Source organism: Micrasema longulum, unplaced genomic scaffold, assembly GCF_059751315.1.
Source record: "Micrasema longulum isolate JH-2025_06_02 unplaced genomic scaffold, ASM5975131v1 h1tg001606l, whole genome shotgun sequence".
NCBI lineage: Eukaryota > Metazoa > Arthropoda > Insecta > Trichoptera > Brachycentridae > Micrasema > Micrasema longulum.
In genome coordinates, this window is record NW_028278787.1 from 25154 (window position 1) to 42442 (window position 17289).

The 17289-nt window shown below is 34.4% G+C and overlaps 1 protein-coding gene across 1 annotated transcript in view; it reads left to right on the forward strand.

The window, feature by feature from the left end:
- The first annotated feature begins 3499 nt into the window (after nt 1–3499).
- The window catches only part of LOC148274682 (NACHT domain- and WD repeat-containing protein 1), a 63143-nt gene continuing 49353 nt past the window's right edge, over nt 3500–17289 (forward strand). The window contains exon 1 of the mRNA XM_088236776.1: nt 3500–3688. Within this exon, the coding sequence (XP_088092902.1) occupies nt 3621–3688 (68 nt within the window). The 5' untranslated portion in view covers nt 3500–3620. The remainder of the gene's footprint in view (nt 3689–17289) is intronic.

Genomic DNA, 17289 nt, shown 5'->3' on the forward strand with positions numbered 1-17289 from the left:
TAATAATATTTTTAACATCTTTTGTAAAAGTTGTCTGATTCTTTTCTTTAGTTTTGTCTGGTAGTTTATTGTATAATTTCAGTCCATGGTTTATTAGTCTCGATTGTCCTTTTCTCGTTTTAAAAGGTTGTATATGATATTTTTCTGGTATTCTCGCATTGTAGCTGACGCGCTACCGACGAGTTAGCGGGTACACCACTCTTCAATAGGTCGTCCCTTCCGCTGTTTGTAAGGCAGCGGAAACCGAAGAACGAAGCACACACTTAATTTCTCTGGCACCGGTTCACTGCAGCGAAAAGCCGATTTGACTAGTAGTCCTGAAAAGGACCTTTAATTCCAAGAGAGCGCAGCGGTCGGGATCCGGTGAGAAGTCCAGAAGTCGAATCCAAGGGCAGGCGAAGGTCTTGTAGCGTAGTCGGTGTCGGCGGAGAGTAGAGCGGGAGATGATTATAACACGAGTAATAGGTTGACACTGATTTATTTTTTGCGCTGCTTCCTTTTATACATAACAAATCCGCGCGGCCGACATAGGCCGGCCAATGGCAGGCGGGGGTAGGCCGACCAATCCTGTCGCGAGAGAGATAGCGCGCTGTCGCCCGCTCTGTCTATCTCTCTCTCGCCACGTTTAAGGCTACCTCCCCCCGCCATCCGCGCGGTAAGAAACATGTACAGAGAAAATATTATTAATTTAAAACAACCAGGCAATGCAATATATTTATAGTTTTCTTAACATCCTAATTCTATAGGCCTCGGTATAACGAAAGCCACTCCCGAAGGTAACAAATTAAAGTCTTTATTAGGGAGGCAGCATTTCATGTTTACATATACCGAGGTTTCTACACTAGTTATTCAAGAGGCCCCAGGAAGGGCTGCTGAGTCTATACGACGTCCGTAACACGTATTGTGTTCATGTTTACTACAGTTTTTTTCAGGTTTTAATTCTTCGTCTACAATTACATCAGTGGCTAATTCATGAATAAATTGAGTTCAGCTACATCGACCAGTCTCGAAGATGTCGCGAAAGCGATGAAACCGGTCACTGGATATTCCAAATTTGTGGATTAAAGTATCACTCGTGTTTTATTTATATAATAAATTACATTTAATTGTTTAGTTTGTTTAAAAAGTTCTTTAGTTGCTGTTAGATAGGGTAGGTCATATACTAACTTTAATATTTTACTTTGGTGTCTTTGTATTCTGTTTATGGCATTTTGATTTCCTGTTCCCCATAGTAGTTGCATATAACATAATTCAGTTTTTACATAGGCTTCATACATTTATTTTTTTTTGCTTTTTTGGAACAAAGTTTTTGAATTTAAAAAAAAAGACTCGATAATGTCGCCACGTTCATTATTTATGCGAGAATCTATTTTTTTTAATTTTTTTAGAATCATTTTTTTTCTTGATTCAAAATGGATAATATAACATTTTTTTTTTATTAAGTGTAAGTAAGTTTGTGTTTGTCCATTTAGTCCAAATAGTAAGGTCTTCGTTTATATCATTGGTTGTTAATACGTCTGTTTTATTTTTATGGAATAGTCCAATGTCGTCGTATATTTCTCCAATAAACGTCGTATATTTCTTCGACCCCTTGGTGTAATGGTCAGCGCATTTGACTACCATGCTCTCGGGTTCGATTCACGGCACGGTTGATATGAAATATTGATTTAAAAGGGAGTTCTCACCCTGGAATATTTCACAGTCCCCGGACTGGTACCTGAAGCGTAAGACTGATCATCTTACCTTCACGCTGACAAGCCGGTTTCGCGGTTTAGTGGGTTTCATTATTTTTCCTTTAATATTTTCTGTTCATGTTTACCTTCTTAAATGAAAAATAAATGTGACAAAAATGATCAAGTTACGCTGCGATTGGTGTACAAATGCAATGCCCCATGCACCATTAGGTGCGGAAAGGGAATGATGATGATGTATTATGAACGCGGTCATCGTGTCGTCTGACTAACTTGCAAAACTCCAATCTCCAAACATAAAAAATATTACAAGAGGGTGAAAAAACAGTTTAATTTGTTGAAATGTGCTTTTTGAAAACCAAGATCTAGAACGCGGTCTGAATTTTTCTTACACAAACGTATTCCCGTATTTTTTCTCTGGATTATAACACTAGAGCTATTACCTTTTTTACACATTATAGATAATTTTTATTTTAAAATAAATTGTTTATTATAGGAACTAGAACCGTATCGTCTTAAACACTGTGGTCAAATCCATGTTAGAAAAAGTACCTAGTCACTTATTTTTATTCTTTATCGCCAGTTTATCTAGCTTTAAATAATCGATTAATTATAGCAATAAATTAAGAGTTAGATTAAAAAATATATAATGTAAATCAGGAGGTAATCTTCAAAAATGGTCATGTCCACTTTGGTTAAAATTGAGTCAATGTAATTTTTAGTTTCTGAAGTTTCTATATTGAAGTAGAACAGCGAGGGACTTGACCAAATTTGAAATTCAGCAATTTATAAACATTTAATTTTTGTGTAAATAGGAAAATTTAAGCTGGTCACCTAAAAAAAAAAAAAAAATTATTTCCTCCGCATTTCTTCGATTCTTTTATCCGTTAATTTGAAATAAAAACTTCTGATTTCTTCTTCATCCCCTTTCTGCACCTTATGATGCATAGGGCACTACGTCGGTACTTTAATCGCAGCATATCTTGATCATTTTTGTTACACGAAGATAAGATGATCAGTCTTTCGATTCAGGTGCCAGTCATATTAAAATAAATATAATATTTCATGTCGCGCTGACCATTACACCACGAGGCGAACTGACCTATCATTAACCCGAATATATAAATTTTGGAGCCATTTTCTTTTAGTCATAAAAAAAACCGCGTCAGACAATGGAAAACAAGTTGTGGTCGAGCAGGATTTCGAACCTCGGACCTCCGGATCCGGAGTCCGCGACATTACCTACGGGACCACAGACCGTCCCGAAGTCAACAGTTGGAAGAATTGAATAATTTTTTGTCGCGTGTTATCACTGGAACCAGCCGATGACAGTTTATTAACCCTGTAAATGCCTAGATATAATTTTTTCCATATCAGTTCACCTCGATGCATTTACTTTTCGAACGAGCCTTTATGCGAAGATTTTTAGTAAATTGACGACAGATTACCGAAATTGCGGTGTTCGGTCGGCGGTCGGCGGTCGCGCCGTCGTACGGTAGCGTGCGACGTGCGGCGACGGCGGGCGCGGTGCGCGTGCGCGGCGCGCCGCAGCGCCACCGCCGCCCGCCGCGGCGGACTCCCGCGAGCGGCCGCATCGATTATTTGCGCCCATCACTCGTGCCATGTAGTGTATATTTAGATGTCAGATCTCCCGTCTCTCGAACGGAGCGAGCATCCGCGCGCGTACTCCGCATTCCTCATTCCTGACACTCATTGCGCCGATATTTGGTAGCGTACTCGCCCCGCGAGCACCGCCGAGCGGTCGTTAACTCGGGTTAAATGTACCGCGGGGCTCGGTGATAAGTGAATACAGTGGATGTGCCGCCTAAAAATACGCGGAATCGGTAATAATTCAGTCGTGTTGACAGCGCGTTGGCCGGGGGCCGCCCGGAGCCCCGCCGCCGCCGTCCGAAGGATGTGAAGGCCGCCATGGGCAACTCTTGCAGCTCTGGACAGGCTCACAAAGATAAGGACAACGCGTCGCAGAGGTCCGAGGAGTAAGTACCCCAGTGCCCCGATCCCGTGCCCGACACCCGACACCCAGCATTCAACAGCTATTCAGCCCCCCGAAGGGCTTTTTACTGCCACAAATAACAACAAAAAGAAGCAATTTCAGAGAAAATGAAAATTTTACGAGTTCAACACCCTCGGAAAATAATAAAAAGGATGAACTTATTTCAAAATTGGATTTTTGTGTATCTTACACACTTAAATATCAACACGAAAGAAATATCACCCGTAGATTTAAATGTTGGTCTATAGAATCATATTTTTAGTGAAATAACTCAATGAAAAAAATAAATAAAGAACTCGTTTTGAAAAAATACGCCCATAAATAACAACAAAAAGTACGAAATTTAATAAATTTGGTTTTTGTGATTATTTCACAGCCTTAAATAAAAATAAAAAGTGGTAACTTTTCCAAAATTGTATTTTATGCGTTTTACAACCTTAAATAATAACAAAAAAGTACGAACCAATTTCGAAATTCAAATTTTGTATGCCCTAAAAAACAACGACAACTGGGAATTTTTCGAAAAAATTAATTTCGCGAAGACAACAAAAAGTACTAACCCATCTTTCGTTGGATTTTTGTCTATTCTATAGCCTAAAATAACAACAAATTAATAATGTTTTGACAAGTGGCTGACTCGCTGCATTTTGTGAATCCGAACAATGGCAACATATTTTTTTTTTTACGGCCTTTTTAATTGTTTTGAATGATTTATTTATCAAATAACGATAAAAATATGAAAAGTATATGAAAATCAAAATGCGTTGTTCTGACTATAAAAGCAATGAAATCTGTGTTTCATGGTAACAACGCGATGCGATGAAATAATTGTTAGTTGTGTACAGGTGTTTAGAATGTTATGTTACCTTTGCATTCTTAGTGGATGACGATTAACCCCGATACGATTTATAATAAAATAAGCAATAAATGATGACATGAATAATATTTATGACTCAAAATAACGCTACCAATAAACTAAATATCATTTAACATGATAACATTGGGTATTTTCACCATAAAATTATAAAGTTTAGAGCTGTTGAAACGCAAAAATCAAGTCCTCTAATTAGGTATTATTTATATTTCATCAACATCATCATTCCATTATTATTATTTTTTTATTTATTTATTCATGCAAACATATATATTTTACGAAAAAAATGTCTACCTAAATCTATAAGCCCTGTGTTGAGTTGGGATACAACAAATTGGAAAGTGGAAGCATGTTCATTATTAAATAAAAGCAAAAATTTTAATTTTTTCTTTCACATAAACACATATTTCAATAAATATTTGAACAACACGCTTAATAGTATACAGGGTGTTCCATAAAACAAGGTATTCCTTTTAAGGGGTGTTAGGCCAGCTCACGACTCACCAAAAATGCAAACACGACCTTAGTAAAAGTGCCTTAGTTTTCGAGATATTTCCACTTTTATGAATTTCCCAACCATCCACGCCTTAGATCAGTTTGTTCGAGCGATGCCAATTTATTACATTTTAAACACTAGCTTAGATATTATTTTTGTGTTTTATTTAGTTTAAAATAAACACTTTTCACTTTAATAAACCAAAGCAATTGTTTACATCGGAATTACTAATAAATGAACAAAATATACAATCAGCTCATTTTGCATTAAAAAACAATATTTTTTTTTCTAAAGTAAAACATTAAATTTAAAAAAAAAATGGTTACCTAGAGATTTATTTTAAATTCACTGATGTGGCATTAGTTTTTTTTCCGCCTAAGCAAACTAGTATTTGTGATATTTTGGACTGTGATCAACAGAAGAGTTATTCAGAATTGTGAACATAAGGTTCATGAAGGTCATAAGCCCTGTAAATGCCTAGACTTCTATAAATGTTCTTTACCTCTTTTGTAATGTATTAATATCAGTAACTCTCAGGGTCCCGATTACAATTGCAAGTTAACAGAGCTATCTTTGACTGTCTATAAAGAAAAATTAATATTTGTGTACGAAAATGAGTATGTTTGCATGAAAATTTAAAGAATCTTCATCGGTAACCTATAATTGAACATATTTAAAAGAAAAAAACTTAATTTTACCTTACAGATAAAGTTGAAGATTTGTAATCGGAACCCAGGGGGTTGAATCCTGGTATTGTATACAAACATTTGGATAGGCTAAAAATTAAAAAAAAAAAAAATAAGTTCGAAAATATGTTAAAATTGTGTGTAATTTATTTTTATTGATACTTATTATAATGTAAATGTTTTGAGTATGTCAAAATATTTGTAGACAGGCTGGATTTCCTTCTTTGAGAGTTGTTTATACAGGGTGTTCTTTAAACCCTGTCACATCCGAAACCACAATGATCAGTATGACCAAGAAGACATATTGGCACATTAAAATAAATTTTTAGAACGAATAAAATTTTCAAAAATAAAATATTAAAAAAACAAATGGTTGCTTACTTCTGCAAGGGTGAAGCGAGGAGAGGGGAGAGGGGAGTCTGATACACCGTCAACCACATGGCCACGCCCCCTCGCTTCTCCCCTGCAGAAGTAAGCAACCATTTGTTTTTTTAAATATTTTATTTTAAAAAAAATTCTGTGTTCTAAATATTGTTTTAAATATGCTAATATGTCTTCTTGCCCATACTGATCATCGTGGTTTCGGATGTGACAGGGTTTAAAGAACACCCTGTATTTAAACTAAATTTGTTGCAATAGAGAGGGAAAACATTTTAGAGAAGGGATCTGGAAGTCTAGGCATTCACAGGGCTTGTGACCTGTCATTGGCTGGTTTAAGTCGCCACTTTTCACACTGCGTAACATATGAATGAATGAGAAAATATTACTCGAAATAAATATAAAAATTGAAAAATTATTTTCAAGCGTTGCCTAGTAGGTGGAATGGTTCAGCCGGATGAATTTCACCCACATAATAAAGGTTTCAGCTTTTTTACTTTACAAATGGAACAACAGATGGAAGAGTTAGGGAAATGTGTGTGTTTAAACATAGGCAGAATGACGAACAAGTCCCTAATGCACATTATGATACATAGTTAGAGTGGAAGAGTCTAAAGCTAGCAATCCCAGCGTGGAAAAGATTCACCTCTCTCGGTAGGCTGTTCAACAGACCAACATCCTCCCCGCAAGCATCGTCAGTGGTAAATTTGTATTCCTCATTCGCTCGGACACAGGTTCTTCGTGATCAGTATTTGTCTATTTTTTTATTATTTTAATTTAATTTAAATTTAAAGAAAACATGTCAGGTTTACATTTGTGTTGCTATTGTCATTTTTATTTCTTATAAATCTACTTTTTATTGTTTTTAATCATTATTATTGTATACTTAATTATATTTTGTTTTAAATAACTGTTGATATTTATAAATCATTGTTTATGACATAATATTTTGTTCTGAATTATTATGGATACTTGAAAACGTTTTTACAAATTAGATATTACATAATTTAATTTAATTTTAAACGAACAGTTACTGATTTTTTATTTAAATAATTATTATTTGATTCTCGTTTTTGCTTAAAAGTATTATTGAACTTTTGAAAATATTTTATTTCTTTTAATTATAACACAATTTTATATTTATTTAATTCATTATCATCATCATTTCCTTTTCGCACCTAATGGTGCATTGGGCACTGCATTGGTACACCAATCGCAGTGTATCTTGATCATATTTGTTACATGGTAAGAAATATAACTTTTCGGTTCAAAGGCGAAAAATATGTCCGGTGTCTATAAAGTGTTCCGCTATTGCAGATTTGTCAGGATGCCCAAGTTTACACGCATAAACCCAGTAAGTACAGTGCACGAATAATAAAAGAGGCAATTGAAATTATACAGACACCCAAATAACATTAACAAAGACGACGGGCTAAAATTTAACTCTACATGGTTCCCAGCACTACATACTACAAAAATGAATAGAAATATGCCTACTGCCGACTGCGACACGGTACAAATTACTAGTACTTAACACACATTTTTTGTCTACAAAACACTCAGATTACCCTGAAGATGGCTCCTGCAATGGTAGCCGAAACGTCGGAACAAATCCAACACACATGGTATCACCCAAAAAAGAAACATATTGAATTCATTTAAAGAACGTTATATTTTCGTATCAATGTCTTTTTATAAATTAAGATATATTCATGTATAAATTTTTTAAATTATCATTCGTCATTGTTATTCAGAAAACGAAACAAGTTTCAATTTATTATTTATTTATTTACGGATTCATTGAGTTCATTTAACAGTTGTATATACATTTCTTTATAATACTTACACGTACAGTTTAAATTAAAATACAACTAAAGCTAGAACAAAAATATAATTAATAATTAAACCACAAGACAAGATCTGGTCCATATTGCATGAAGAAGTATAGAAATTGAAAAAATTACGTTTTCAGGCGTTGCCTAGTATGTAGGTGAAATAATTCAATTAGGTGAATCTCACCCACATAAATAAAGTTTTAGCTCTTTAACTTCACAAACACCAACAGATAAACGAATCGAAGGAATATAGATGTTCAAATATGGGCAGAATGGGGAATGTTACACAGTGTGAAAAGTAACCACTTAAACCAGCCTATGATAGGTCATAATCCCTGTAGATGCCTAGAATTAAATTTATTTTTTTTTTTTTAGAAAAAAGAAATATTTGCGTTCTTATGATTTACCCAAATATTTCATTTTGAGGGCCATTTTCAACGAGTTGTAAATAACTCACTATTAGAAAATGGGAATCAAGTTGGGGTAGAGTAGGATTCGAACCACGGACCTTTGGTCCGTGAGTCCGAGACACTAGCCACAGGACCACAACCCGATTGTAAATATTACCTTCTTCAAAATGTTCTTCTTCATTTTTTAATAGCCTTTTCACCTCTCAACTTAAAATGTTCTTCATTTCTACCAACAATATGTTCATATACCACTGATTTTCTCAAATTGAACGGTTTGGGTAGGTAGGAAGAAATTGCCTAGAGGCAATATGCCCGCCCTTATGAATATGTATGTAAACTGTATTTAAATATACAAAAAGTTTAAATAAATAAATAAAGGCAAAAGCCGTTAAAATAAATAAATAAATATATAGTATATCAAGATTTTGTATGTTGAGATTTGATGCCAAAGTGTTTGATTCTGTTTTGCGATTATTTTTATCGTGTTTTATTACAAAATACAAAAATACTCGGACGTTTGACAGCAAAATCTATCCAGTTGTATTTATAGAAGACGTAGGTACACTCTTCAATATTTGTATCATCAACATATACAAATAGACGCGGTGCGGAAAGGAGGGGAGCACTAGCCGCGTGGGTAGGCAGAGAGGTTAAGCTATCATACTGCATTTCTTAATCATCTGTTGCATAAAAGTAAGGCCATCAGTCTTACGCTTCGGGTGCAGGCCAGGGACACGGAAATATTACGCGGAAAACACTTCCTTTGCATACCCGAAACCATTTTAAAGAGCGATGGTCTTCCTATCGGTTTCGCCTTGTCAATAATCGAGTTAATTTTTAATTAAAAATTTCGTAAACCGCGATTTTAATGGGCCCTTTCCCCGCTGGTTTGACAGTTAGTACGAAGGTTTACCTCGGATATAATCATTATTTTTTCAATTTTTAAAATTTTATTTGGTCTTAAAATAGTACAAACATTATAATTTATGAATGCCCTCATATTAACTTATATCTAATTATCATTAAACTATATACTGATTATCAACATTTCTGAACTGTATAATAAATTCCAAGATACCTATCGGACTTTTGTATTGGGAAAATCTACTCTTAGGTCAGCATTTGATTCAGGCAGAGGAAAACTTGTCGAAATCTGGCGGTCCCCAAACACTAGATTCGAAAATTGTGCTTTTGCCGTTGCCGGCCCCTCTGCCTGGATCCAATTGCCTTCAAACTTACAAATCATCGTCAGTCCCAGTTAGTCCTGATCCCAACTTAAATCTCACTTCTTTAGTTTATCATACTCTCAATTTTAAATCAGAAAATATAATGTAATTTTGGCTAAGTTGGAATGTAAGTTTACGTATACAATTTTATTTGAGGTGATTTTTCAGCCAAATATTATTATACAGGTAAACGTCGCTTCACGCCGAGGCTCCGTTCTGAGAGACACCAGCGTAAAACGAACACAAAAATAATGGAAGTTATAGGGTTAGGTTCCGTGTCGAAATTCTAAGAACAATCTAACATAATATATTTATTTATTTGTTTATAAATTTATTGCAAAAAAATATATACATACTTAATAACAGGGAATCTATATAAAACCAATTAATGTAAAATAAAAACGGAGTGTTCTCTGTTTATGATAGTCTCCATCTAACATGGCACAGCCTGTTCTAAGATGGAGATTTTTTATCTTTAGAGCGTAAGTAGTCCTATACTAATAAAACAATAACATAAAAAAGAAAAACTAAAACTACTTTATTATAAATGCCTAGCTAATCAAATGTAAGAAATTAAAAATCATTATTATACAAATATAAAGTATATATATGTGCCAAGAATACATGTTACTTAAACATAAATAATATAGTATAATAAATAATAAAACGAATATAAAGCAATGAAATACATAAAAATATAAATAATATGTGTACCAATTATATAAAGTACTACGTTTATTGATTTACACATATTTTTCAAAAAAATCTCTCGCTACACTATTTATATGTGCAGTTATTTTTATTTTAAAATTTGTTTTACAATTTGAGTCTTTTAATCATTAAATATTTTTGGAGCAATTACATTGTACTGCTTTTTACCAAAGGCGGTTGATACAAATGGGACAATACAGTTAATTTGTGTTGCTGAACGAGTGTTTATATTCTGTTGGGTTCTTTTGACCTCACTTAATTTATCATAAAATTTAAGTAGTAGGCACCTTACAAACAATTGTCTTACATCCAATATCTTTAACTCAGCGAATAGATCTTCCGTTGAATACCTCAAGGGTTTTTTGAGAATGATCTTCATGATCCATTTTTGTGCTATTTTTACTGGTTCAAGGATTGAACGAGAGCAACCTCCCCAAGCTAAATTGCAATATGATAGTTTGCTTGCTATGATATACAGGGTGTTCTTTAAACCCTGTCATATCCGAAACCACGATGATCACTATGGGCAAGAAGACATAATAGAATACTTATTTAGAACAAAGATTTAAAATAAAAAAAAAAGGTTGCTTACTTCTGCAGGGGAGAAGTGAGGGGGGCGTTGCCGAGCAGTCGGTGGTGTATCAGACTCCCCCCTCCCCCTCCTCGTTTCTCCCCTGCAGAAGTAAGCACCATTTGCTTTTTTTGATATATTAATAAAAAAAAAATATTCGTTCTAAAATTTATTTTAATGCGCCAATGTGTCGTTTTGCTCATACTGATCATCGTGGTTTCGGATGTGACAGGGTTTAATAAACACCCTGTATATATTTGTTTTACCATTCTTTCGTCGTCTATTCGTTCTACATGACTAAACCATATCGGAGACCCTTTCTCAATCTTTTCAATTATACCTGACTCAGATTTACACTCTCGCCTGATTTCATCATTCGTAACGCTGTCATACATTGATTTCCCACACATTCGTCCAAGAGATCGCATTTCAACCGCGTTCACTCGGCTTTCATCCTTCCTCTGCCAGTTCCATGTTTCACTTCCATACATAAGTGTCGGGACTAAAACTCCGTTGCGCACTGCCAGTTTAGCTTCGATTGACATATTTTTATTAGCAATTGCTGCGCTTAGTGCGCCGTTTATTTTGTTGCCCGCATTCTCTCGTTTGTTTTTTTAACTTACATTTAAATGAATATTGGAATATAATGGTATTTCCTTATATATAAATGTACAGCTCGGTGCATCACCGAGTTCTGTGTCTTGTCTTCTCGCGAAATGGCAGCTTTACTTCATTTTCAACAATATTTTGAGTTTGTCCAAATTTTTGTAGACAAGGACTGGATTCAACTCCCCGGGGAGCTGTTTATATTAACAGACTACAACAGAGATGAAGAATTTTTTCGAGAAGGCAATATAGAAGTCCAGGCATCTACAGGGCTTATGACCTGTCATTGGCTGGTTTAAGTGGCCACTTTACACACTGTGTAACATTCACCATTCTGCCCATATTTCAACATCTATATTCCTTCAATTCTTTCATCTGTTGATGATTGTGAAGTAAAAGAGCTGAAACCTTTTGAAAATTTGTTAAATAAATAAAAAACACGCTGTGGTAACTCACGTAACATTTAACTTCTTAATTGAGAATTATTGAATGTTAATTAGTTAATTAATTATTTGATTTAATAGCATAATTATACATTTTTACAATTCAAAAAAATTTCACTTGTTATATTTTTACTAAAACTAAAATCCCACCAAGCCACTTTTTGTAGCTTGTTGGTGAAGATTATATTTATACTGACTTAATAATATTATTTACATTTATAAAAACAATGAATAACATATCAAAATTAACAGCCGGAAAGATCAGAATAAACATGTTTATACAAATAATAATATATAAATTTATTTTTTAAATACAAGAAATATCACGGAATGAACATCGATTAAGGAAACATTTCAGACCATTACACCACAAGGCCGAGTATAAAGATTAAAAGCTAAAATAACAAAAGACAAAAAAAATATGTTTACAAACGAATGAACAAATTTTCGGAATGAGAGTTGTTTTTCTTACGTTGCGCGTTGTTTGACTGCGTGTTGTATTGGGCGAAGTCTGTAAATGTTTCCTAGATGTATAGAAGTTCTGTGTCGTTGTTTATTTTGTTTGAATTACTACGCTCTTCTTTCATTCGAAGCGGGATGAAGTATGGCCGCGGTCCTAATTTGGAATTCCCGCTGTATTCCTTCACTGTTGTACTGGGAAACTAGATTAAGGTGAATGTACTGACCTCGGAGTAGTAAGGCGCCACAGCTGTAGATACGGCATTTCACTTTATTGCGTAGAACAAAAGCGTTGCAAATGTTTTTTTTTTTTTTACATGTTTGGACCCCTGTATTTAGTAGCCTTACGTGTCATGTACAACACTAGGTACTCTGAAAAATTCGTCATTAGTTATCTTGTAAATGGGACGTTTGATTACTGATTTTGGTTTATTACCTTCCGATCACCATTGTTGCTAAGTCCAAAATCAATGGCGCGTGATAACTACTTTTAACGACAATGCGAATATCTGTTAAGGATATTTCATCTTTCCTGCATTCTGCTTGAAGATTATGGCGCTGTAAACTAAAATATGGGCACTAAAATAACAGGTGTTCGATACTCTGTGAATAAATATCATCGCATGGACAATAGTCATTATACCTTAATTTAAACCTTTACCTATTTACCTAGTAACTTTTCATAGCTCCGTGTCCGGTGAAGATTTGAGTCGTTCCGCAAGTACTTTGGTGATGATGACGGAGGTTTGCTGCATCAGCCAGCGTTGGGAAAAACATTTTAGTGATTATACCTGTAGAAGAAGCCGTCGTAATGATATGATGTTAAATTTGTTTTTTTTTTCTTTATTAACTAATCTTCTTCTCGCGGCGCTTTGTCAGGTCCCCCCGACGTCGGCGATCACTACAGCGAAAGCATCTCGGTCCTGCGCTCTCTTGTATTTCGCAGCCAGGACAACTGCTTGTTAGATGTACTCGCCATAATGATTCCTGGGAAACGACGACCAGAGTGGTTTCCCGTTGCCTTCTCTGGTGGATTTTTCTGTCAGGGTTACCTTCCCTTAGTTGGTCGCTTCTGGTTTAGAGGCGCCAGAAACTCGCCTTTCATCCTCTCGTTATCTGCTGAGATCACACCGTTATGAGTGTGATCCCATTGCCCGGGGTTCGCGATGTGGACGCTAACGAGTAGGACTAGTCAGTAGTGATGCCGGTGGAATGCAACTGGGCGTTCGCAGCATTTTATAGAACCACACCCTTCGGCAAGATGTGACTCACTGCGACTGTACTGATAGTTCGAACCCCTAATATGATTACATAAAATACATGTTTTTTTGTAATGGTGTAATGGTCAGAGCGTTTGCCTACCATGCGATAGGTCTCGGGTTCGATTCCCGACACGGTTGATATGAAATATTTATTTGAAAGGGTGTTTTCACACCAGAATATTTCATAGTCCCTGTACTGGTATCTGGAGCGTAAAACTGATCATCTTACCTCCGTGCAACAAAAATGATCAAGGTACGCTGCGATTGGTGTACCAATGCAGTGTCCTATGCACCATTAGGTGCGGAAGGGGAATGACATTTATTATTTATTATTTATCCCTTATTAAGTTAATTCATAACATCTTAAGAACTGATATAAACTTTTGATAGCATTACATTTTTTAAAATTATAATAATAAAAATACGTACATAGTTTTGTTTAACTTATAATTTTTACCAGTGACCGAGTTTCATCGTAACCGACATCGTCAGACTGGTGGGAGACTGAACAAATTTCTTTGTTAAATACAAGTGTAAAGTAATAACAATAGTATGAATTTATGTCATGGCGAAACCCGGTCTCTGGTAAAAATTATAAATAAAAGTAAAAAAAAAATATGAAGTATTTTTATTATTATAATTAAAATGCAGTATCACCAAGAAATGTCAGTAGAAAAACTCAATCCATTGATTTATTAATTGATAATAATTATGTTATTTTAATAAAAAAATACAGTTGCTTCATCTACTACTCTATCTCTACTCGTACGTACATAGGTAATAGATTTCTCTAGATTATGTCAAGTCTGCCTAACTAGGTACAACCTGTTTTAAGGCAGACATTTTTATGCAAAAATAAATAATAACATTACTACATACTAGTGAATTTATTATACAGTTATACAATATTTAATTATTCAAGAATGGTTTTGAGTAAATTTTCCTATAATGGGCCAATAATTTTGGTTATTTGTAAATATTGTATTATTTTGTAGTTTTTTTTAATGTATTATTATTATAATAAAAAAAATGGAATGCTGTTTTTATTCGAATGAAATATTAAATTCAGAGCAAATAAAATAAGCAACAATAATATTATTCTAAAGGAATGTTATCTCAGTTCACGGGTGCAAGGATCGGATCCGTGTAAAGTGCAGCTAATTCCACTATCTTATTATTGTTACTAAAACACTGATTGATATCAATAATAACAACTCTAATATTATGTTGTGTTATTTTTTTAATTTTATTTTATTTGTTAAAAGAAAACAACAGCCACTGTAACAAAAAAAATACAGGTAATCGTCGTTTTGCGCCGGTTTGATTTACGCCAATTTACAATTGCGCCGGTTGGTGCCGGCGTGGGATTCCCCGGTTCAGCCGACACGGACGACAGTAGGCGCCGCGATTCTAATAGCAGACACACTTTTACACGTTGTTTAATTATATTACCGTGTACGCGAGTAGCCTATTGTGTGTGTGATTTTTTTTAGTTTTCGTTTTGTTTTTAAGAAAAATAAAAAGGTATGATTATATTTTTTATTTTATTATTATTAAAATTTAAAGGATATTAAAATATTTGTAGTTTATGGTATGATTCTGCAAGATAGGAAGCAACAATCAAAGCAAATGAAATTGGATGCTTTTTAAAAAAAAGTGATAGAATTTAATTTAGTACCGACGAACTGGTGAGTTAGTATTTATTATAAAAAAAGTAATTATTTATTTCAAGAGATCATTATTTGTTTTGTAAAGGAATTTAAACTGTATTTATTAAATAATTTATAATTTATTTTGAATATATATGGGATATGTATTAAAAAAACATGTTAGATTGTTCTTAGAAATTTGACATGGAACCTGATCTTATATCTTACATTTCATTTGTTTTCATTTTACGCCATGCTATGTTCGATTTGTTACCAAACAATCTGAGAAATGGCACTACCAAAAGTGACAAGGGCAAAATAATAGACTGGCTATTCGATCAGGAGTTTATATATTTAAAAAATTGAATATTTGTAAATATACATGTATATAAAATAGAATTTATAACTAAGTAATATTCTCATGGATGTTTATGTGTGTATATGTATGTTCATATGTATGTATATATGTGTATATATGTATGTATGGATATGTATGTGTGCATGTACGGGTATAAATATGTATGATATATAGCACACCTTGCTAAAATGAACCTTTCCGAAACTTCTAGATGTAGGTTCTGCAGCGCAGGTGAGAAAACACCTATACACATTCTATGCGAGTGTGATGCTTTGCATTATTAAAGGAGCCTCATCCTCGGGGGACCACTGGTTAAACCTGAGGATATTAAGAGCTCGCCCCCTGCCTAGTAGCCCGATACTTGATCTGGGCTTGGAGGGGGAGATTTGGCAAAATGTAAACTTTCGCCTTCAACACAGTAGCCAGGCTCTTCACAGACCTGGGCTTGGAGGGCGAGAACTATTCACGGAGACCCGTCACAATAGATCTTCACAGGTCGCAGTGACGTCAGAAGCCCGCATAGCACTGACTCCCACCACTAAGAAAAGAATAAGAATCAGAGAGATCGGTCTTTCGCTTAGCTTTTTCAAATACAATTGATTTACTAACTTGAAAAATAACATTTTTATTAGGTTTGCAAGACTCAAATCAACCAAAATAAGTGTCCTGTAAACGGTTGACCAAGGCCCCAAAGACCGGTCGACGATTTAGTAAGGCCTCGAGGACAGATTTGCTAAGGCCCGTGGGGCCGATTTAATACGCCCTGGGGAGCCGAATTTAATACCATGTAATAGTCGGCGACAGCTGTTATTACTTTAAATAGCAGATTCTTCGATATTCAATTTTAATAGCTTATTTGTTGTGTTGATATTTCATATATATTCGGATTAATATCAATAATAGTATCATACCGATTTAATTTTACGTAGATATGAAATATTTCTATATTTTTTTTGTGGTTTTGTAGCATTATTTTGAGAGAGATTATTCTTTGTTACATTTAGAACAACAACTGCAACAGCCGAAAAACAGAAAAAAGTGATTTAGATCCTAATAAACAGATGCACGAAGAGCCGAAAACTGAGGTCCCTAGGGCCGATAAAACTACGCCCGGAGGGCCGACTACATGAGGCCTGGAGGGCCGAATTTTTATACATATGACATTGGTATAATAGTCACAAATGGTTATTTTAGATATTGTTCATTAATTATAATATATGTGAACACAGCATGCATAAAAAATAAATAAATTATAATATGTATTTTTTAAAACGGGCTAGCTTAATTGAGTTCTATGATTGTTATAAAAGTTATGGCAATAAATTATTACAAATTATTTTACCTAACTATTTAATTTTATAAATTGCGTTACAGTTTTCCTATAATTATTTCATGTATCGTTAAAGATATCAATGTTGGCATTACTTTCTACATTATTATACAATCTTAACATACGCGATAATGTGTGTTGGAAGATAAAATGTTGTGTACGATCTCAATCGCCGACTGGGTACATTCGGGGGTACATTCTCTAAACAAAATGTAGAATCAGCCTTGCAATGAATTATTTTACAAAGATATATCAAGTCTAAAATCTGTCTCCTAATTTCCAATTTATCT